Source organism: Palaemon carinicauda, chromosome 33 (genome assembly GCF_036898095.1).
Source record: "Palaemon carinicauda isolate YSFRI2023 chromosome 33, ASM3689809v2, whole genome shotgun sequence".
NCBI lineage: Eukaryota > Metazoa > Arthropoda > Malacostraca > Decapoda > Palaemonidae > Palaemon > Palaemon carinicauda.
The window spans coordinates 11691777-11716398 of record NC_090757.1 but is presented as its reverse complement, the minus strand read 5'-3'; the positions used below and the strand labels follow the sequence as shown (position 1 = coordinate 11716398).

General features: G+C 44.9%; 1 protein-coding gene and 1 long non-coding RNA gene across 4 annotated transcripts in view; one reads left to right on the top strand and one right to left on the bottom strand.

The window, feature by feature from the left end:
• Positions 1-13489, top strand: part of LOC137625846 (uncharacterized) — a 44232-nt gene extending 30743 nt beyond the window's left edge. For all 3 annotated transcript variants that reach the window (XM_068356749.1, XM_068356748.1, XM_068356746.1), the window contains exons 6-7: positions 10216-10339; positions 12788-13489. In XM_068356749.1, the coding sequence (XP_068212850.1) occupies positions 10216-10339; positions 12788-13212 (549 nt within the window). In that variant the 3' untranslated portion in view covers positions 13213-13489. The remainder of the gene's footprint in view (positions 1-10215; positions 10340-12787) is intronic.
• The window catches only part of LOC137625847 (uncharacterized), a 33658-nt gene continuing 21119 nt past the window's right edge, over positions 12084-24622 (bottom strand). The window contains exon 2 of the long non-coding RNA XR_011040923.1: positions 12084-12357. This is a non-coding gene — a long non-coding RNA (uncharacterized lncRNA). The remainder of the gene's footprint in view (positions 12358-24622) is intronic.

Below are 24622 nucleotides of genomic sequence, written 5' to 3'. Positions count from 1 at the left end.
CTTTACATTCATTCCTAACTCTCTATTCTTTACCTTCCCTTCACAGCCCCTAACACCTTACATCCTTCATTCACTCTCTGATGTACATGTGCTTCAACTCCACCATTTACAGCAACAGTAGACTCTAACTACTAAAACTGGTCTACTTCTTCAAGTAACTCTCCATTCAACCTAGCATCACCCTCTCTTCTCATGCTATTCATAATCTTACTCATACCCACATTAACTCTCAACTTTCTTCTCTCGCACACCCTCCCAAACTCTCTCATTAAATGACCCAGCTTCTCTTAGTCTGCAATCAATACCTTATCATCTGCAAACAACTGATTCACCATCACCCATCCCTGTTTCAATTCTCTCTCTGAAAACCACTTGCTTCATTTCCTATCCTAACACACACTTTACAGCCTGTGTATAAACTATTCACTGCTTGCAACAAGCTTCCACCAATTCCATGTAACTTCATCACATTCCAAATTGCTTCCCAGTCAACTCTTATCATAAGCTTTTTCCAGATCCATAAATGCAACATACATCTTACCTTTTGCTAAATATTTCTTGTATATCTGCATAACTGTAAAAAGCTGATCCATACATCCCCTATGTATTCTATGGAATTTGTTTAAACAAAATACCTTAATGAAATAATGTTATCTAGTGGTATAATCATTTGCACTAGCTTTTAGTGTGGAAGAGACAAGAAATGCAATCTCCATTGGTCTTGTTGCATTTTGATGAATAAAGAGTACCGTATAGCATTCTTCAAGTTTTCTGACAAATTTTTAGTACAGGTACTTGCTGATTCAAAGTATTGGATTTACAGTTCGTTGAAATAAAATACCTTAGTGATGAAAGGAGATTATCTAGTGGCATCATATTCAGTTTCATTAGCTTTTAGTGTGGTTGAGACCAGGAATGCAATCTCCACTGGTTTGTTGCATTTTGGGGAATAAAAGTTTCTTGATAGGTTTGGTGACTGATTTTTAGTACAGGTTTATGCTGTTATGTTGATTCAGTGTATGGTACACTAAAAGTCTGATTTGTTTCATGTTTCGTATGTAAATGACATAAGATTTATGATACTTTTACAAGCATGGAAATGTCATAGAGTTATCTATAAGGAAGGTAATTGATAATAATGTAGTGTGGGAACAAATTGTATCTCTTACTTTACTACTGTTCAATGAAAGGTTGGGTGTCTGCATTTAGCTCTTAGCACCACAATTGTAGCTTTTGTGTGATTGGAGAAGCGGAACCAGTGTTGAAATATAAGAAAAAATACCAGCTTCTCAAATTAAAAAGAAGTAAGCAAAGCCTAGTCTATGTTCAGAATGGACTGTTAACATAACATTTGGCAGCAAAGTTGAATCATTAGCAACCATCACTTCATGGGATTCAAATTCAATCCTTTTTCAGTCCGTAATAAATTTTCTTTGGCACATGCCCTTACGAAACGTGGGAGCTAGGAATTGGGATTTGGGAGGTCACACTGACTAACTTGCTAAAATATCACAAGCCTCATACTTCTCCAGGTATTAGCGAGTAAAAGATGTTTGATCATTTGTTTGCGTGTTCTGTCTGTAGGCTTTGACTTGTCCCCTAGCTCTGCTGCTCATTTGTGATAGTCGACATGGTTTTTCAAGTATTAGTTTAAAGGTTTAAAGGCCGCTTATGAGTGGCAGAGACAGGGGACAGTGACATTGCCCTAGCAAGCAGGACAGTGCCTTAGAGACTGACTATGTATACATATGATCAGTGTCCAAGCCCCCTCTCCACCCAAGTTAGGACCAGGGAGAGCCAGACAATGGCTAGTGATGTCTCAGCAGGTAGACCTATGGGCTCTCCCAAACCCCCCATCCTTAGCTCACAAAGATAGAGAGATTGCTGAAACCAAAGGAACTAATGAGTTTGAGCGGGACTCAAACCTCAGTCTGGCGTTCACCAGTCAGGGACGTTACATCATCGGCCACCACAACCGATGTACTTGAATTTTCTTGTCATCCCTTGAAGAGCTGCCAACACTAGATTTCCCGCAATTAAAATTTCTTTTTCAACGGCAACTGGTTTGCAAAAACTACTGAAAGGATTTTACACATTCTTTGGGGGTCACCACATTTCAAATTTCATTCAGTCCATCATTCTTCATAATTCTACAATATATCAGAATTCCCACTTTCTCTAATTTCTGTCATAGCTGCAAGGTTTTCCCCGAGTTTTAAGCAGTCTCTTTTTGGTGTTGGACTTAGGTCTATTGCAGAACCAAACTTGAGTGATCCAGTCCTAGTATTTCTATTTATATAGAGAAATCACAAATTTTTAGTAATTTGTATTTTTCCTAACATACTTACCGAGAAACACTTTCTTAGGAGTTACCTGGAACCTCCTCTCAAACGACCAGAGTTTTGTGTAGTTTACCCTACTCCCCTTCTGTAATGGTAGACGTACCGGAAGGATACGTGCCCTGATGGCAACCCCGCGGTAGGCCACCTGTGATCTCCAGTAAGTTTTATGAAAGTAACAATACTAAAGATCAGTGAGGCACACGGGGGGAAGGAAAGGAGGGCCATAACCCGAAAGTGTTTCTCGGTAAGTATGTTAGGAAAAATAAAAATTACTAAAAATTTGTGATTTGTTCCGACACAGAGAATTACCTAGAAACACTTTCTTAGGAGACTTACACTTTAGGAGGTGGGAGTGCCTCCCTGACTAAAGACCCAAACAACTGGAAAGTAGGATAAACTACACAAATAGCTCATACTAGTGTGAAAAGTGCTCACCCTACATAATTCCTTGATGATGTGCTTGATGAAGTATAGATCTAAGGGGAATGTCCATGTCTACTGTCTAAGACCTATGAAAAAACCATCTAAGGACTTCCTCGTACATTCCTTGAGGTAGTGAGAAGTGAACGTCGATTGGATAGATCAAGTGCCTGTCTAAGAAGCTGATCTACTGACATGTTCTTTCAAAATCTAGAGAGGTACTTATACCTTTATCGTCATGTCCCCTGGGCTTTCCTGGAACTGAAAGTTCTGCACTAGAATAAGTTTGAATGATGACTTTCCTGAGCCAAAAGGAAATGGTGTCTGGAAAAAACTTTTCCGTCGTACCCGTGGAGACAAGAAGATTCTTTATTCCTGGGCGGAGATTCGCCGTCCTCTTTAGATATTTCCTTATAACTCTGTCAGGACACAAATTCAAGTCCTCTTGATTACCTGATTCTGGAATTACTGGAATAGAGAAACCCTCGAACCTAGGATCCCCAACGGATGGGTTTTGGTTCTGTCAATGATCGAGGGGGCAACGTCAAGGCGATCTCTCTCCAACCCCTTGAGTGTTCTACCACGTAGGACAACCCATGAATTTCTCCTACTCTCTTCGCTGTCGCCAAATCTAACAAGAAGACCACCTTAAGCGTAAGATTCCTGTCCACTATATCCTTCAACAGATTGAAGGGAGGCTTACTAAACATATCTAGAACTCTAGCCAGGTCCCATTGTGGAGCCCTAGGAGACGAGGGAGGACAGGACTGCTAAAAGCTTTTTATGAGCATCGAGACATGTCTAGAATAACCTAGATCTATTCCTTCCAAAAGAAAAACTTTCTAAGGGCGGCTCTTACCCCTTTTACTGCTGGAATCGACCTGCCCAACTCATCTCTGAGGTAAACGAGATAGTCTGCGATGTCGGGTACCGATGCTTCTAAAGTCTTTACTTCTTTGAAGCACACCATTTAGTAAAATCTGCCCATTTTGCTTGGTAGACTGCTGTAGAGGACTGTCTCAAGTAAAGTGACATTCTATCACCTGTCTTGATCGAATACCCTTGTCTTTTCAGGAGGCGCTGGATAACCTCCAGTTGTGAAGACGAAGGGATTGAGGATTCTCGTTGAACCTCAGAAAGTGTGGGCACCTCAGGAGGTCTGGTCTATCTGGAAGAGGCCACGGAGGGAGAATAGCCAGACCTTAAGATCTGCGAACCACTCTCTCTCCGGCCACCAAGGCACTACCAAAGTCAACTTTAGGTTATTGGCTGTCCTTACTCTGTTGAGAATCTGCCTGATCAGAGCAAAAAGAAGAAAGACGTACACGTCCAGATCGTCCCTGCTTAAGCTGAAAGTCGACCTCCAATGCCGCCTTTGGGTCTGGGACAGAAGAACAGAAAACGGGAAGTTGCGCGTTCAGTCTCGACGCGAAGAGATCCAATACCGGAGAACCCCACATTCGGATGATGACTCTTGCTACTTCGGGGTGAAGAGACCATCTGTCCCTACTACTTGGCCTACCCTATTGAGGCCGTCGGCTAGAACGTTTTCCCTTTCCCAGAATGAATCTCGCTGATAGTCGGACATGTTCCTCTTCTGCCCATTACAGGACTTGCAAGGCGAGAACGCACAACTCCTTCGACTTCAATCCTCTTTCCTTTGTTATGTACTCCACTACTGTGGCAGTGTCCGACATTAATGCTACTGAGTTTCCTTTTAGAAATGGACCGAAGTGTAGACAGGCTTCCTGAACAGACCTCATCCCCGGAACATTGATGTGGAGAGACTTTTCTGTTTCCGTCCACCTGCCTCTAACTGCTTTTCCTAGAGGATGGGTTCCCCACTCTTCTTTTGAGTTCCACTGGATACTCCTGATCTCTTGTCTTCCTTGGGGGATCATCTTCTCTAATGACACTAGGTGTCCTATCAACCTCTGCCAATTCTTTGCTCTTCTGGGTTGACCTGCCAGGAAGGGACAGAGGACTGGGTCTAGATTGGTCATTCTGTCTACTGATGGAAACGCCTTGACTAGTAAGGAATCCAGGACTATCCCCAAATACGCCATCTTGTTGGTTTGGGACAGATGAGACTTGTCCAGATTGATGGTGATGTCCAGAGTTTTGCAAAGATGAAGAAGCTCCACGCCTTATTGCTTCAAGACTTCCTTTGAGGAAGAAAGGAGTAACCAGCTGTCCATGTACCGAATTAGGCGGATCCCCCGTTCGTGAGGCCAAATGGAGATCGTCCTAAAGATCCTCGTGAGTACCTGGGGGGCTGTGGACAGGCCGAAGCATAGGGCTCTGAACTGCAAAATCTGGGGACCCCACTTCACCCGGAGATACTTCCTGCTCGCTGGATGAATGGGATTTTGAAAATAGGCATCCTCGAGGTCTAGGGATATCATGAAATCTCCTTCCCTCAAGGACGCCATGAGCGTTCTTGGGGTGTCCATCTTAAATTGCGTTTTCCTAATTAATTTGTTGAGGGCCGACAGGTCCATCACTGGTCTCCAACCTCCCGTTGCTTTCTCTACCAGGAAGAGTCGACTGTAGAACTCCGGACCCGGAAGATGAACAGTCTCCATTGCTTCGTTCTCCAACCTTGTGGAGATTTCTTCCCCCAAGGTTGCTCTCTTCAGGGGGTTTTGGGGGCCAACCACTCCGCCTGGCTTGCTGGAACCAAGGGAGGTGGAACTTCTAGAAAAGGAAGCCTGTAGCCCTCTTTCAAAACAGTTACCGTCCACGGTTCAGCCCCGTGGAGTTTCCAAGCTTGCCAAAATTATCTGAGGTATCCCCCTACCTGAGGCTTGGGCAGGGGAGGGGGGCTTCCCTCAACCTTCTACGGGAGGAACGTCCTGAACGGCCTCTCCTGGCTGAAGAGAAGGAATTCCTATAGGAGGAAGGGGCTGAATTGGTTCCCCTTCGGGAGAGATAAGCTGACTGAGCCCACTGTGATGTCGAAGGTACTCTCCTCACTTGAGTTAGGGAAGACCGAGAACTAGCGGGAGCCTCGGATACAGGCCTTCCAAAAACTGGTCTCCTCACCGATTGAACTTTCGGCAAGATGGTATCTTTCTTTTTCTTGATGGGAAAAGACCTTCGTCGCAAACCGTAATATTCCGAAGGGCCCTCACTTCCCTGCCCGGGATTCTCCTGGAAAGTTTCTTCAGGACCGAGTCTCTTCTTCCCAAGACCCAGTTCGCAGACAATGCCAAGGCCTGGAACGTGAGAAACTGAAGGGCACGGCCGCCCGATCCGACCAATTCCTTTAGGGCTTCTCTCTTGGTAGGATTCAAAGAGTCCGAAGGGATCTGGGTACCTACTAAAGTAGTAGCCCACCCGTCCCACCATGAGGCGACCTTCACGAGATCCTTGGACATCTCCTCCATCATGATGGACTCGGATGTGAAAAGAACAAGGGGGCGCCGCAGACGCCCTGTCTTCCGGGGCACCTTGTCCTAACACTTCTAGGACATCCCCGAGCTCGCTAGCCCCAAGTGGACGTCCTTCTAAAGCATAATACTTGCTTTGTGATTTTAGGCCTTATAGCAGTTTGGCTGAACTGTGACCTTTGGAGGTGTCCCTTTTGTGGGTGAACACCTTATCAATATGGGTACGCCCCAACTTTAAGTCCCTCGCCTCGGGAAGAGCCAAAGATGACTTCTTCTGGACAGGCTCCTCCATAATCCTGTTAAGGCCAGAGCCAACTACTTCTTGAGGTAGTGGCTCCTCAATTTTGTGACTCCTTATTAAGGAGATCACCCTCCTATAAGCGAAGTCCTCCGGCGCTCCAAGATTCGCGTCCGCATCCACGTCCTCCGTCCGGCGAAGGGGTGTAGATTCATCACGGGCACCTCCGCTCTGACGGGACCTGCGGCTAAGACCTTCTGGAGAGACGGGCATCTCTTTCACTTATCGAGCCTTAGATAAAGGGACGGACTCCTCCATGGAGGCGTGCCACGGAGGGATCCGTGCACTTGTAGAGTCAACACGGACACCTCCGCTCAGACGAGTCTCGCGGTTAAGCCTTTCAGGAGAGACGGGTGCCTCCGTCATTTCGAGCCTTCGACAAGGGGACAGGCTCCTCCGTGAAGGTGTTCGACGGAGGGATCCGTGCACGACGATAACCTCCACGGGCTGACTCGTCGAGGCTGCCCCCGGAGAGCCTCACCACAGAGCTCGTGACTGTAGTCAGGTCTTTGAGCTTACACTGAACGGGAATTGCCGTGGTGGCCAGGACCTCCGTCCTGTAGGCGGAGTCCTCTGTTAGGACGGACATTGCCGTGGTGGCGGGGGCCTCTGTCCTAAAGGCGGAGTCCTCCGCTAGGACGAGCCTTGCCGTGGCGGCGAGAGCCTCCGTCCTATAAGCGGAGTCCTCTGTTGGCACGCCCTCATTGTCGTAGACCAGGTCCTCCGTCCGGGGTTGATGAGCTGTACCGACGGGCGCCTCCACACTAGGTTGTGGACTGAGGATGGGCACTGCCGTGAAGGCGAGAGTCTCCGTCCTCTGTTGTCTCTCTTCGAGGGGGACGAGGCTTCCGTGGGCTTGCCCGATGGAGGAAGCCGTCCCTGTCGATCGCTCGCATGAGCTGACTCGACGAGGCTGCCCGTCCGAAACGGCGACTCCCCACACTGGTCGGGTAGAGTCGTCTATTTCGCGGCCTTACGCCTATCCGACGGGGACCTTGGGTCTTTCCGAGGATCAATCTGTGGCTGGCAGAGGCCCTTCTAGGAGGACTGTCTCTGTTATGCCATAGCTGCTCCTCCTGAGTTTCTTCCTCGGGAACCCTGATGTCCTCCTTCCATTTCGTGAACTGGAACAGGACCTGGAAGAGATCGCCTTCTCCTGGAACCGCCGACGGTGAGTCTTCCTTCTCTAGGATGCCTTCAGCTGCGGAGGTACCTGAAAAACATGCCCAAGAATCGGGCGAAGAGACAGGGACATTTTATTCTACAAGGGATAAACAGACGAGACGTGACCCTCAAGCACCAGGGCACTGTCTCTAAGACCCCCACTAACCTCACTTTCAGGCCCACCACTTGCCTGGAAAGAATCTGCTACCCCACTATCATGAAGAACAGACTCCTGGGGAAGAGCCCTTGGCTTCTTCCCCGCAACGGACTTACCTCGTCCCCTACTCTGGGTAGGGGAAGGTGGTAGGGAAACACTAACTGACGTTCCTCCTGGAGACATCAAGGGCGAAGAGGTGCTAGCCCTCTTGGGCAACCTCTTGGAAGACTTCTTATCCTTGGTACCTAAACGTACCCACTGCCCCTGCACAACGAGCACAAGACTAACAATCTCAAGGCAAAGCACAAAGGAATACAGTATACTGTAAAAAACCCAAAGCACAAGCAAAAGCACTAAGCCCGATGGAGAGCACAACGGGCCATGCGAAAACCACACGGACCACGAGTCGGGGTCACAAAGGTCGAACTGAGATAAGAGGAGCGTCAAGATGTTATCACGATGTGACCAGAAAACTTACTGGAGATCACAGCCTAAGATCACAGGTGGCCTACTGCGGGGTTGCCCTCAGGGCACGTATCCTTCCGGTAGGTCTACCATTACAGAAGGGGTGTAGGGTAAACTACACAAAACTCTGGTCGTTAGAGAGGAGGTTCCAGGTAACTCCTAAGAAAGTGTTTCGAGGTAAATGTGTGTCGGAACAAATAGGCATTAGGATTGCTGGGATATGGGTTAGGGGATGAAATTCTTCCATAGAAAATGGTTCTGTCTTGTCTTGTCATTATGGTTTCTTTAGTTTTATACTTTATTCAAAGGAGGGTCCTCTGCATCAGTTACTAGTTTTATAAGACAGTAGTAAAGAACCTGATAACAATACCATCGGCTGTGGTCCTCTTCATTATGGAAAATGTAGGAATCCCATCACCTCCAGCTTTCTTTAACTTTCTCTTGTTAATGACCTTTGATTCTTCCTGTTAATGACCTTTGATTCCTACCCTTGATGATCATGAAGTTCTGTACTGTGGATGAGGGGAAGTTAGGGATATTACTTTGGGTTTTTAGGGGCCTATCTGTGGTCTAGAAAATACTGTGAGAGTGGAGGTTTATAATTGACCTGAGAATCCTCAAGGTAATGGAGGGAGTGTGTCAGTCAAGATGGGTTTCTGAACTTCAAAGAAAATTTGTCTTCAGTTATTCCAACATTAGGATTCACAAAATGGAGATCCTCTGTATTATGTTTTGGATGTTATTTTTGTATCCAGTTCAGTTGTGTTTGCTTTCCAAGGAAGGGATTTTTGAAGAATTTAATACACCTAAAATGTGTGGAATGACACCTGGCTAGTGATTGTAATAATATATGGTAATCCTACTCTAACATTAAAAGTGACGTTTAAGTTCTCGTAAAGCATATGTTGTGCCTGAGTCCTATGCATTAAGTAGTTTATTCTGGCGATGAATATAGAAATGATCTCCCCTAAAAAGTTGATGCATCAGAATTTTTTTTTTTCCAGAAACTTGCAATTGCATTATGGAACAAAAATCTAGATAAAATACTTTTAGCCTTAATTTGTTTAAGTTGTCATCCAAGTCTTGTGCATGTTAATTGTTGAAACTTCCTTACTCTAAAGGTTGTTTAATGTGTTGGGACTTCACATCTAAGTCTATAATGAATTAAATAAATTAATTTGTATCTGGTTTGCAAGTGAAAGAAAATTATTGGATGATTTGATTCAATAGTAAACAAAATGTCCTTAATTTTATTAGTAAGTTACAAACTATGGCACTGAACTAATTTTATTTAGATTCAATACCGTACTGATTCTTGGTGAGTATGGAAGCTGTATATAAATTTTGGTGAAATGATACTAGGGTTTTGAAAAGTATTTCCATTATACAAATTTTCTTTGTACATTCCTCAACTATGAAATTGAATACCAGGTTTTTTGACAAATATTTCCATTATACAAATGTATATGCAATGAATGGTTCTGGGAAAAAAAACTTGGATGAATCTCACTTTTTATCGGCTTGAATTAAAAAGTGGCTTTTGTTACAATTTTATTTCAAAATTAAAAGGGTTTAACCCTTTTACCCCCAAAGGACGTACTGGTACGTTTCACAAAACTCATCGCTTTACCCCCATGGACATACCGGTACGTCCTTGCAAAACAATGCTATTTAAAATTTTTTTTTGCATATTTTTGATAATTTTTTTGAGAAAATTCAGGCATTTTCCAAGAGAATGAGACCAACCTGACCTCTCAAATGACAAAAATTAAGGCTGTTAGAGCAATTTAAAAAAATATATACTGAAAAATGTGCTTGAAAAAAAATAACCCCTGGGGGTGAAGGGTTGGAAATTTCCGAATACCCTGGGGGTAAAAGGGTTAACTAATAATATCACTACTGATATACTTTTTGTGAAGTGGGTTAATTTTTTGGTCAAATTTTTCTGTAATATTTACCTTATAATTTGAATTTCAGAGGGAGCGGCCACATAATGAAAGGGAGTCTTCACTGGAGTCAAACTCTATAGTCTCTCTCTCATCACATAGAGGTTTAACTGTCAGCATTAAGAATGATATGGCATCACAGATGGTTCACAATGGTAAGAAAACCTAATTATTTGTTCATAGTTTATATTTCAGTTTACTAAATGTTTTGGAGCCTGTGGTTTGTTGAAAATAAAATTAATTTTTATATTCATAATATGGAATAAGTTTTCAAAGGGAGATGGATTTCATAAATCATTTTGTTTATACATTGCAAAGAAGTTTGCCTTCAGAAAATTTCATATTAAATCTGTCAAGTGGTAAACTTTATTGGGATGGGTGTTCTAGTTTTTTCTTTAATTAGTTACTAAGGTTTAGCCTAATGGAGTTTTACCTCGTCTTCACGTGAATGTGATGTCACAGCATTTTATGACAAAACCCAGATTGAAATGAAGAAAATAAAATTAAAAGTTCTCATATTTCATAAGTGTTGTTTGTGACTGCAGACATTAATTAATAAATTTAGGGTCATCCTGTAAGGCTAACACTTGGCTAGCATGATAGATGGTCATCTAGATAATTTCACCAAGGCTCTCATGCCAACTTTATTTTGAAGGTTGTAACTAGTGGTACAACAATATGTAGTTCCCTTCCGAGCAAGGTATTCACGCTTTTCAACTTGAATGATGGGCCCTTTTTTGAGTTATGCAAGTGGGTCTATTATTAATGGAAGGCTCGTTCAGTATTGTTGACCCACAGGATTACTTCATTGAAACTGGGCAATCAGCTAGAATAAAAAACTGTTTCTTATCTTTGCTCATAAGTGCCTTCAAAATCCTTGCTAAATTACTCAGAGCAGTTTAATCAGATTAAAATTGTATGTTGATAAATATAACTTTACTCTGCCTTGAATTTACTTTAGTGACTTTTATAAAGGCTAGTTTCTTTATCATATAAAATGGAACAATATTTAACACCAGAAAGTTACAATGCATCATGGTCAAAACACCATACAGTATATTTCCATCCTCCTCTGAAAGCCATTGACACACTCTTTAAAATGTCAAATATGGTTCACTGAAAATTGGTTAGGCCTTCAGAGAGAAATGCATTATAGAAATAGTGCCTACAATGGCAAATTATTTCATTAATAACCTGACCCTTGTGTAGATAGCATCTAATAGGACATACTGCTTTGGTGAACAGTTCATTATTTTCATCCAAGGTAAGTATTTTTTCTTCCACCTTTAATGGAATAAACTTCATGGTTACTCCATCTTTGACAATTACATGTCCTGCTTGAAAGCTGCTTTCATCTTGCAGAAATATTAGTAGCTGTAATCAGGAACTGATATTTGTGGTAATTGAATTTTTACAATAAAAACAGTGGACAAAATAAGATCTAAGAGCACAATATTTCTTGAAGTCAAATTGTTGAGTTAGCTAACTTTTGGGAAATTTTAGTTCAGCAATGTGGTAAAAGTCAGTAGTAAATTATCCACATGAGTGTGTTACAGAACACCTAGGAGTAGCAAAACCACATTACTCTAGGAGAAAATTACTTTCATGTTGGCTTCAGTTTTTGGAAAATACCACATCTGGTTTATGCCTTGGAATGAGGATGCAGACATTGCCTAACATTTTCAGCACCCACCTTATGATTTGAACTATTGTTGTACGAAAATGAATACTTCATAGTTTCTTCAAGCCAATTGTAGAACTGCTCATTGATCTAAGATGATATCTACATCTAGAAATTTGAAAAAAAAAAATGGTTGTCCGAAGAAAATTGATTTTAATATATGAAGCTTTCCAGTTAATGATTACTATGCTTGCTAAAGAGGTTTTAAAGGACACTAGCATTATTGATAAATTTACTGCTTTATGGCTGAAAATTTTTGATAACACAAGTACCAGATAATTAATGAACACAAAGTATTTGTTGATTCCTATTTTTATTATCTGTTAGCAGAACTCCATGAGCATTTTAAGGCCTTGAAATTTATTAGGAATTAAGGCCTCAGCTCCTGTTGATATAGGACTTGTACTTCAAGTTGATGTACTTGAAGTTACTGATGCTTTATCTTGATATCGGTCACGGAGCAGTGGTTTATCTTGGTTCATATCACTATAACTGAAATAATAAAAAAAACATTAATATATGATAATTGTTAATCATAACAGAATTAATGCGCAATACCTGATTTTCCTTAATTACTGTATTGTAGAATAAAATAGCAGTTCTCATATATACTCGTGTGTGTAAGTATTTTGTGAAGACTGATTTTCATGTCATGGTACTTTCAAACAATTTTGTTTTCATAAAAAAAGACCATACAGTACTTGATATTTCCTTTCTTATAAAGTAATTGCACCTTCAGTACTCTTAGAAATGTTAGTGCCAAGACTGTTCTAATGTTTGCTGTAAAGTATTGAATAACTGTCATATATTTCATGGGTAAATAGAAGTAATCAACTCTGGGTTCTTGTAGTTGATTGGGATAGTAAAGTCTACTTTAAAAAAAAAATAGAACTGCTACTGTTATGGATGTAATAAATTTCAGGTATGATGTCTAGAAGTCGACCCCGTCTTAGCCGACACAAATCAAAGAAAAATCCAGATCTCTTTTCTCCAGCTGCCATTACAATTGTTAATGACCATGCGAGCTCATATGACTCGGATTTTGAAATGATACCAGACCCTTCAAGAAGGATCACAAAACGCAATATAATAACCACGAGGGATCCCAGACCTCGAAATACAGTCTCCTTAAGCATAGGAGCAGATAATCTCCGTTCTCTACCCGAGCCTCATCGACAAATTTTAGATCCAAAAATACAGAAAGAAATTGCTATGCTCCAAGGTAAAGAAGAAGTAACCTTAAACAGTGGACCAGGCCCTGGAGTGAAGGGTTTTAGACATGTTCCAAGTCAAACAACTCGTTCTCTGAATGAACGTTTCACTAATGAGAGGATGGTGACTGTTTAGAAACTTTTTCATATGAACATTTACTTTAACTCCTTCAGCTAGTGAAAACAATTGTAGCTGACCCTTAACAGTTGATGATTAAATATTTTTGGTGATATTGAAGTTTCAGTGTTGAAGTGGATTGTAGGCAGTGACTTCATATTTATTTCTCTCATTTGGTACTGTTAATACCAAAAACAATTTAGTTTAATTCAGTGATGTTTAGAATGTTAAGAGTTTATTTTAAGCGAGATTCTGGAATTTGCAAGTGTACGTAACAAGAAGAAAAATTTTAATATCATGCATTTTAATTACCCTATATATATTATAAATACAAATTCTTGTCCTTTTATAGTATGATTTTGGTGAGGCTGGTTAAGCTTTCAATGAGGTGATGCATAGTTGCATTTTGATTTAGGACACAAGCTAGTACAGATTATTGATTGTTACCTCATTTGGCCATTTTAACCTTCTGCTTTCTCTTTTAGGTTGACTAAGAGTGCTGGCTGATCACCATGTTAGAAGAATGTATTAAAGGAAGAATACAATGATATACAGTTGCTTCCAGATAAATTGTAGATGTTTACAGTTGTGTGTGCAAACCTACTGTTATCCACAACCCTATTGTTCCTGTTAAGTAGCAGAAATTATCATAACAAAATTAATGGCTGTTCGGAACAAAATCCCAGCTGAAAACTTGATAAAGTCAGTTTCTGTCATCATGTGGCCTTGCTATGACAACGAAGGAACCCGAGGAAGTTGGCATTCCTTAGATGATGACAATGTGAATTTTCATGCTGCCAAATTTTTAAGAGGCACAGCCCTTCTACCCTGCAGTGTCTTCATCGCTACCAAAAACCCCTAAGTACATTATCAGGCAGTGTTGTCGCTACTACTTCAAAGAATCTCCTGTGACCTTTTCTCCCATGGGAGCATAATCATCGGCTTACGTGACCCCGTAGAAGCCGAACAACAAGTTGCTTCTCCTAGTCTTGTGTTCCTCACACTGCAACTTCTAGAAGAAGAAGAACAAGTAGAAGATATCATTGAAGAAGTCACCCAATACTGAGAGGAGTTGCATATGAGTGGTTTACGACCATTCTCTTCCCGCGTCTGCGTAAGAGTGATCGAGAACTAGACCATTAAAGGGAGATGAGTAGAGGTACTCATGCGCCTACTACCTATGGTTCATGGCTGGTTTTCGTGTACAAGTTAGAGCACACACACTGTCAACTGGGGTGAAGGGCACTCCCCACTACCTTTCTTATTGTGGAGGGAATGAGAAAGAAAATGTGTGTGCAAGAAGGATCAGCACCAGCTACTCTTGTTTCCGGTATTTTGTCTTATACTGATAGGAGTGCGTCCCAAAAACTATCCCACACCAGGAAAAAGAATCAGTACAAGCTATGCTCAGTCTCAACTTGATGGGGGAGCTCCTTTTTGGACATTATTTTGTGACTTTGACCAATCTCTCCACACGTACGTCAGGGATGTACCTATCCCCAAGAAGGTGTATCTGTACAGTACCCATGTTCATGTGCCTGCCACCAGTATTTGGTCTCATACAGAACTGAGCATTATTAGTTGGGATGGAGGGTACTCCGCTTTACCTGTTTGCATATTCAAGCAACAAGTCAGGATCTACCCTAAGAAGTTGACAGTACTAAAGGAGAGACACTTCCTTGAAATTTCCAATCGCATAGATCAGGAAATCGATTTTATAGTTCTTACCTCACATGAACGTGAAGATGATACAAGATCATCTTGTCATCAACCCCATCGTCAGTCCGTGTGTTATTGGCCCCACTGGAATCTGTTTACAAGTGAAGGGCCTCACTGAAATCTGTTTCGAAAGTGCAGTCCATTTTTTCAACCAGTTGTCTCTTCCTCGTAAAGATATCAATCTGGTTCCACCCTCAGTCCTACGGAAATACTTTAAAAAGGAGGACTCTACAGAGGTACACATTGTGAGACCCACCCCATGATCAACGACTCCCAATTGCGGCTAGCGAAATCGAAGAATCCTGAAACTTAAATTTATGTTTATCAAGGTCCTAGCACTTCTTCAGAGTACAATGAGCTCAAGGAAGCTGCCATTGTTCCTGTCATGGGAGGGATGACATCCATTGTTTGGTGCTTCTAAGCCCCTCAAGCGCTATACAGTGGTTCGCTATCGTGTTGCCATGGTCTAATCTTGCTTGGGTGCCTTTGAAAAGATCTTCCAAGATCTCTAGGCCATGGAAATCCCTACACTAATCAATCAACCAAGATCCTGCCTACTGTACCCTTACCATAATGATGTTTATGTGCCAGTGAAAGGAGACCATTCTCTTTTACCCATTGATACAGCAATGACTATGATGATAGAAGTAGCTCTGGGGGATAGACTACACATCATCAGACCTTGAACCCCCTGCCATAGAAACCACTAACAAGGCCCTAAGCAACATCCTGGATTGAATGCTGATTAGGTGTGGTTGCTTACTCTGCCATGATCCAGGATTTGGGAAATGCCGGAAGAGGCAGAAGTATGTCTACTGTACTTCATACAGTCAGATGCCAAGGTTGACATTGACAAATCCGTGGGACAAATGGGTTTTGAAGAGGGTTGTCATCAGTTTCCACTTAGCCAGACAAAAGGTGCTTTTGCTAAGGAACATCCTGTGTTGGAGGCTGCTCTTTTCCTGCAAAAAGTGGAGGAAGGCAAGACTGGACTCCTTTCCCATTGAGCTGTTAGCTGCCTAGAAAGGCCACAGGCAATGGCACCAAGAACTTTGAACCCAGTCTCATCATTTTTCAAGTTAGTGCTCAAGTAGACTGCTGCCACCTGAAGGGCAAGATCTGCACCTCCAGTCTCTTCCTCCCTCAAAAATCCATGGTCCTCACCCTGTCCGGTCCAGGAAGGGGGATAGAGGATGATAGGAAATGCTGAAGTCTGTATTTAGCTGTAACGAGTGGGGTTAAGTGTGTAGCAGGGACACAGAACAAAGAACTGGGTGTTGGAATTCCTTCGGGATGGATGCCGCTAACTTTCACAAACTCATCCTCCCCACATTCTCACTCTGACATTCCAGAACTATCAGCTGGAATTGCTAGATACTTTGGCCGTAGTGGAAGAGGCGAGAGTGGTGGAAAAAAGAAATGCACTCGGAGTTGTTTGTGATGATTCTCTGGGCTCCTACTGCCAACTCTAAATGATGGGGAAGCCAACTGGGCTGGAAACTGGTCATCGATCTCTGTTGAACAAGTGTGTTCTTCAAGTACCATTATGATCCATCATCAGGAAAGAAGACTTCACGGTACAAATTCAAAGCCCTGTGCTTTGAAATGTCTACCACTCCCTAATTGTTCTCTACTTGGCCACACTGAAGTGGGATTTGTAAGCTGAGGTACCAGTGGTTGGATGATTCTGGCCTCCTAGAAGCACCAGTTTCAGGAATGATACATTTTCTTTTTGCCATGATTGTGATCAATCTGGAAAAGGCCAATTAGAGAGTAAAGAACCTGGGTTTACCAATAGTCACTGCAACAGAAAGCGTCTTTTAATCAGATGATTGAGGAGCATACTTATGGGGGTAGTGCAACTGTTTTGGCACAAACAATGCTTTCCCGATTGACAGTTACAGTGTCTTCTGGGACTTGCTTTCGTCATTAGAGAAGCTGGTTCCACCTTGGTCGTTCTACAGCAATTGCTCAAGTGATGTCGTAAGTGTCACTGTTTAACAACCAGCAATCCTCCGATCAATCTTGACTTTAATGGAGCAAAAATTATGTGACGATCTAGTCTAGTGGTTGAATAAGGACATCATCAGGGGAACTCCTTACCACCTAAAATGCCACTGTTCAGTCTCGAGTAGGAATGGTTACGCAGTTGATAGGGCACATGTAGAGTTTGTGAGTGATAACAATTATATCGTAGCTTATATCGACTAACAAAGGGTTACTGTTAATCTATGCAAGTTAGCAAAGCAAGTGGATTACGAGGATGCCTTCCAATGCCCTTAGGGAAATCTACAAACTTTACCCTTCTACCTTTGCCTCTCACTCAACAGACAATTGACAACACAAGTACTTAGGATGACCCTGATGGCTTCCAACTCGTTTTGGTTACGTGGCTAATAGTATCTGGATCAGTTGATTTCCTTTTCTACCTTTGCCAGGGAAACACTTTAGTCTGCATTGAAAGGCTATTACTCAGCATTAAACCAGGTTTGTTCCAACACAGAGTACTTATCTCGAACTACTTTCTTAGGAGTATCTAGGATCTCCTCCCAACTGACCAGAGTTTTGTGTAGTTTACCCTATACCCATTTTCTATGAGGGGTAACCTCAGGCGGAGTGAACGCGTCCTGAGGCTAACCCCAGGTCAGAGAGCATGCTTGTTCAGGTCTCGACCTCCAGTAAGTTCTCTGGTCGCGTCGCGATATCATCTCGCTGCTCTCCTTAATCCCAGTGTGACTTTGTGTCCCCGACCCCTTTGTGCTTTTCCCTGTGCGTTCTTGTGTCTCGTAGTGCTTCCTACTGTGTCATGGAGCATCCCCGCCGTTGTCCTGGGCCCATGGCCGGTAAATAGTGTGGAGCGTTCCTGTCGAAACCTGAAGTAGACCCGCACTCCTTGTGTTCGTCGTGTAGGGGCAGTGTGTGTTCCCCTACCGCCACGTGTCCTGGAACTAGGTGCAGTGGGTGCGTTACGGCACCAAGAAGAAGAAGGCGACGAATAAGTCGCCAAAGAAGCCGAGCATCTCTTCTCCCCTTGCTTTGCCGGGTGTGTTGTCGGACTGAGCTTCCCTGCCACCCTCCCCTACCCAGAGTAGGAGACGAGGTAAGTCCGTTGCGGGGAAAAGGCCTGTGGCCCTTCCCCAGGAGTCTGATCTGCAAGATAGTGGGGTTGTGGTGTCTTTCCAGGCAAGTGTGGGGCCTGAGGGAGGGTCGGGAGTGTGTGTGGGGGACGGAGTCCTGGTGCAAGCAGGGCACGTCTCCTCTGATGACCATATGTGGGGGAAAAATTTCCATAATTCTTCTCCAGTCTCTTGGGCTTGTTTTTCAGGAACTTCTGCAGCTGAAGGTACCGCTGAGAAGGAACACTCGCCGACATCAGACCCCCTCGCGTGGGTACCCCCGAAGACACCCTTCAGGTCCCCGCTGAGAATGGAAGAGGGCTTCGGTTCCTGGTACCCTACTGAAGAGCGTCCACTCTCTCCTTCAGCGCCATCTGCTACGTTTCCAGACGTCTTCTTACAGGCCCCGTCGTCTGTCGAGCGTCAAGGGAACCCTCCTACATTTTCGCGTGAGTCGGGCCCGCCTAAACGGTTCGTCAGTCGAGGCGTTTTCCTGCTCCTCGGAGGACGAAGCCCGGAGGAAACAAAGAAGACGTCGAGAGAAGTCCTGCAGGAGGCACTCCCGTTCGCGCTCCCGCTCCAGGTCTCGCCACGGGACTAGGCGTTCCGGATCCCCCAGAATTAAATGGAGAAGTGGCTCCCCGGACGAGGAGTGGGTTGTTATCCCTCGCAGCAGACTGTTGGAGTTGGCAGCAGTTCCAGGCTCTTCAAGTTGGCGCCCTAGAGCCCATTCCCCGGAGAGATACTCGTCCGGTGGCAGATTCGACCGACGGAGGGAGTCGTCATTCCAGGTCCCAGCAGACAGGTATAAGTCCGCGAGGGTTAAGGCTCCATCCGCCCTGCGGAGAGAGTTGCCCCTTCGGTCTGGCAGCCGCGTCCAGACCTCCAAGGCATCCCTGAGCCGTCAGGATCGTGAAGGACAGCTCCCCTCGTCGAGCAGACCCGCAGACACGTGGACCTCCGTGAGGAAGGATAGACCGAGGACGGAGGCCTCCGTCTCGACGGCTATGCCCGTTCTTCGGCCAGAACCCCAGGAGATGGAGAGGACCAAGGCCTTGTCTTCTCCCTGTACGAAGACCTCCGACGGAGGAGCCCCGTCTCAAGCAGCAGTTCGTCCTGCAGAGGAGCTGGACAATCAGGGGGAGGGTTCAGCAGTGGAGGTGTCAGCCTATCGAAGAGTGATAGGGCTCATTCGGAGACACCACAGGCTGGACGAGCCCGAGCCCTCCTCCGAGGAATTCTGGTGGTCCAGTATCAACAGACTGGTGGATGCCCCCGTCCAGCAGAGACCCTCCCTGGCACTACCGTTAGCCAGTGATGTGAAGCTAGGTAGAGCCCACGTGGACAAGATTGTGGCCAAACACGCTGAGGCTCCAAAGAACCAGAGTTCCTCCAAACTACTACAGGGCCTGAAGCCCCAGAGCAAGTTTTACCTCCCGGAGGGCTACCGTGCAGGCGCCTGTACACTGGAACCTGCACTCGCCGTTTTAGGACAGGGATCTGCGGAAGAGAGGGCCTCGACAGCACCAATCTGTTTTTCTCCTTCGGAAGCCTCCATGATGGAGGAGATAGCGAAGGACCTCGTGAACGTCTCCTCCTGGCTGGATTGGTGGGCTTCTACCCTAGTGGGCGTCCAGGCATCGTACGACCTTACAGTCCCAGAAAATCTGGCCTTACTCGAGCTGATTAGCTCGGGAGGCAAGGCCTTGAAGTTTCTGTCGTACCAGTCACTAGCGCAGGCCGCCAACTGGGTCCTACGGAGGAGGGACACGGTCCTCAACAAGATCACCAGACAGCTCCCTGACAGGGAAGCGAGGTCCCTGATAAGTCTAACCCTGTGGGACGACTTGATTTTCCCCCTGAAGGCAGCTGAGGAGTCAATTGAAAGGGTCAGGAAACTCAAGGACCAGGGCGATCCCAGCCCCCCCAGTGAGGAGACCCGCACACAGAAGGACTACTTCCGATGTTCCTCTACCGCCTCGGGCTTCTCCTAGCCAGCCCAGGAGAGAGACCCCTACTACAGCCTGGTCACAGTCCTCTCAGCTCTCCCGTAGGGGAGCAACCTCAGCTCAATCCTCCTATAGGCCTTCGTATGAAGCGTCCGGAAGAGGGCGTTCAGGCCGCGCCTCTAGGAGGAGATAGGGAGGGAGGCCCTCTACTCCTGCCGAAGCCTCAGGTGGGGGGATGCCTCAAACACTCTTGGCAAGCATGGGAAGAACATGGAGCAGACCCGTGGACCGTGGCAGTCCTGAAGGAAGGGTACAGGTTACCCTTCCTAGCGGAACCCCCACCTCTGATACCAGATCAGCAGACAGGGTGGCTAGCCCCCCAAGGACCCCATGAAAAAGACAGCCCTGCAGGAAGAAGTCTCAGCGATGCTGGCAAAAGGAGCGATGGAACCAGTCAAGGACCCTGGTCCGGGGTTCTACAGCAGGCTGTTCCTGGTGGAGAAAGCGACGGGGCTGGACACCGGTCATAGACCTCTCAGCCCTCAACAAATTTGTGTGCAAGACCGACTTCCAGATGGACACCCCGAAGTTGGTCTTAGCGTCCTTGAGGGAAGGGGACTTCATGATGTCAGTAGATCTCAAGGACGCCTACTTCCAAATTCCAGTTCATCCCTCCAGCAGGAAGTACCCATGGGTGAAATGGGGTACCCAGACGTTGCAGTTCAAGACCCTCTGCTTCGGGCTGTCCATAGCCCCTCAGGTCTTCACGAGGGTCTTCACGACGGTCTCAGCCTGGGCACACGAACAGGGCATTCGCCTGATTCGGTACCTAGACGACTGGTTGTTACTTTCAGCCTCAGAGGAAGTACTGAGGGAGCAAGGCACGAAGCTTCTGCGGTTCTGCAACGTCCTGGGTATCATCATCAACCTAAAGAAGTCCCAGTTGATACCCTCCACCAGGATGACCTACCTCGGAATGGTTCTGGACTCCCGGTTGGCGAGAGCCTTACCCTCCGCGGAGAGATTAGACAACTTAGACCAAGTCCTCCGTCCCTTCCTGTCGGACCAGCCCAGGAGAGCGAAGGACTGGCAGAGGCTGATAGGACACCTTGTGTCATTAGAGAAACTGGTCCCCCAGGGCAGGCTGAAGCTCAGGGAGGTCCATTGGAATCTGAAGGAGAGCTGGAACCAGAGGGACTCCCCCCACAAGGTGATCCCGGTGTTCCCGGAGACGAAGGAGGTCCTAAAGTGGTGGTGTGGCACGTCGAACAACCTCAAGGGAATGCCCTTGCAGCCGACCCTCCGGAGATGCTCCTGTTCACGAACGCATCAAAGGAGGGGTGGGGTGCCCATCTGCTCGGAAGGTCAGCAAGAGGGAGTTGGACAGACGAGGAGAAAGCCCAGCACATAAACGTGCTAGAGATGGGGGCAGTACGAAGGTCGTGCCTGGAGTTCGTCCATCTACTCCGGGGGAACACCGTGGCGCTGATGTGCGACAACGCCACGGTGGTAGCTACATAAAGAAACAAGGAGGACTAAGATCGTAGGAGTTGTGCGTCCTTACGTTGGAACTTCTGGAATGGGGTTGAACGCACAGCTCCCCATGTTTTGTTCTCCTGTGCCAGACCCAAGAGCGGCGTTCAAGGACGCCTTACAACATCCCTGGGACAACCTCGACGTTTACGCCTTCCCCCCCCCCTTCGGGATGCTCAGACAGGTCCTCAACAGTAAGGAGGGTGGACAACTTGTGGATGACTTTGGTAGCGCCCTGGTGGCCGGAGAAAGAATGGTTCGTAGATCTAAAAGAACTGGCACAACTTCCACCTTGGCCCCTTCCGGACAGGCCAGACCTTCTTCGGCAACCACATTTCCAAAGACTTCACGAGAACCCTCGGTCCCTCCGCTTTCACACGTGGAGGTTATCGAGCGTCTCCTGAGGAAAGAAGGCTATTCATCAGGGACGGCAGCGAGGATGTCAGGCTACCCGAGGTGATCATCGGCAGCGGTCTACCAAGCAAAGTGGGCCACCTTTACTAAGTGGTGCACCTCTAAGACCATCAAGTCCCTGAGGGCCTCCATCCCAGAGATAGTGGACTTCTTAGTTTATCTCAGGGACGTGGTCAACATGTCCATCCCGGCCATCTAGTAAGTACGAGCTGCTCTGGGTCAAGTCTTCCTCCTGAAGGGCATCGACCTGGGAACCTCCAGACATCTCTCGATGCTCATTAAGAGCTTCAAGCAATCGTGTCCCCCGCAAGCCATTCGGGTGCCACAGTGGGACGTTGCCAGGGTCCTGAAGATGTTGTCAGAACCTCCCTTCGAACGCCTACAGGACATCGTGGACAAGGATCTCACCCTCAAGACAGTTTTTCCTATTGGCATTAGCTTCGGCTAAACTAGTAGGGGAGATACATGGACTGTCCTACGAAGTCGCTCACTTGAAGGGTTGGCGGGAGCTCACCTTCAGGTTCGTGCCATCCTTCGTTGCGAAGACCCAGAATCCGGCCGTGTGGGATCCCAGGTTTGAGGGGTTCTCAATACCAGCAATTCCTCGCTCGGACAACTCGAGGGACTTGCGACTGTGCCCTGTCAGGGCCGTAAGGAAATACTTAGAGAGGACAGCCAGACTTCGGCCCGAGATCAAAAGTCTTTTTGTGTCCACGGGCCTAGTGAAGAAGCCAGTCTCGAACACTATCTCCTTCTGGCTGAGGCAGGTGATTATCAGGGCCTACAGTAAGCCAGATATCCCCCTGCCCTGCCAGGAAAACCCAGACCCCACAACATTAGGGGTCTGAGTACCATGTTAGCTTTTGAGAAGAATATGGCAGTGGGTCAGATACTGAGAGTAGGCACCTGGGCTAACCAGTCTACCTTCACTGCTCATTACTTGAAGGACTATTCAAGAAAATCCCTGGACGGGTTCTCGATAGGTACCGTCATTTCCGCGCTCCAAACGGTTTAAAGGTGTAGCCCCAGTGATAACCACGGGTAGTAAGTACAAGAGACAGGTTCGTTCCTTAAACCCCCTTGTTCTTCCTCCCCCTATTAGTTTCTGCTTCAAATGGTCTCGTATAGGACCCTGAGCCGGGATACAAGGACCCCTACTTTGGAAGGACATGGCTCTTAGGATTTCTTGCAGAGGTGAGTTACTTAGATACTAAGATGAGCCTTTTGTGTAGTTTCCTCTATTCTGGTTTTTCCTTGGGGTCATCAAGACCTAGCCTCCTATCTAGGTCTTTGGATATATCTCAGCACAGTCTCAGAAGGTTAAAAGGCCACTCCCACCTCCTAAAGTATAAGTCTCCTAAGAAAGTAGTTCGAGGTAAGTACTCCGTGTTGGAACAAATCACAAATTTTAAGTAATTTATATTTTTCCTAACAGTACTTACCTCGAACTACTTTCGGGTACAGGATCAGGATGTCTTCCTTCTCTGTTCTGCAATTAAGCCACATGATTGAGCTACTATTCTTTAAAGACAAGTTTTGTTTAGAAATATCCTTCATCCTCCCAAACAACAGAAGGTTGGACAGAAATGTATGCATACCAATTTCTCATAAATAACCATACTTTCATGTCATTTCCTCTACACAAATGTAGGTTCTTCCATGATCATCTACCAGTCACCTGGTAGGAACTTTGCCTATCACCTATGACATCTTTATAGCCAGGTTGACATGAGCTCCTTTTAAAGGACCAAGTGCCTTGACATCCCAGGAAAGTAAATGAGCCATGTTGGTTCTAGGGACTCCTCCTAAGGATAAATTTCTTATAAAAGAACAAATAGTTTTTACTTGTGTAGGAACAGATCGCAAATTTTCAAAGTAATTTGTAGTTTTTCTAACTATACCAGCAAAAGTTCAGGTCAAAGTGAGAACTCCACTTACTGCTGGGTGGTCAGGAATTATTACCATCTCAATTAAAAGCTTAAATGACTGTTCAAATTTTACCAAAATCATACTCTTATTAAAGTAGTAATACAAATTATGTTTTGAAACATATTAAATCTAATATGTTTAACTATCTTAAATTTCTCTATCATCATCCCCTGAAATCTGTTCAACATTTATAGACAAAGCCCCTTTAAATTTTTATAATGCTCTCTTATATGATTAGCAAAACTTAGGACTAAAAATGGAACAATTAATTGGCAGGTGATAACTATCAATTCCCTCGATGAAGTCTTTCAAAAACACTCCTTTGACCCTTTGAGCACTGGCCTCGCCAAAATATTTGAAGAGCCCTTTTTTTTATATTTTAAGTTTATAATTTCCTAAAAAAAAAAAAAAAAAAAATCTGTCTTGCCAATTATATTATTGTATAGCTAAATAAGTACCTTTCCAATGATTTATAATATTACTGTAGAGTAAATAATTTGTAAAATTTTCATACATTTTAATAGAAAATAAAAAATGCTAATATTGATTTATAATATTACTGTACAGTAAATAATTTGTAAAATTTTCATACATTTTAATAGAAAATAAAAAATGCTTAATACTAACTAGATGTAAAAAGAAAAACTTTCAATGGTGCTCAAAGGGTTAAGGTTTATAAATTGACAAAAACAATTTCTATTTTGAAAAAAAAAAAAATATATAGATTTTAATACTTCCCAATATTTGTTGCAGTCCCTTCCTAAACTG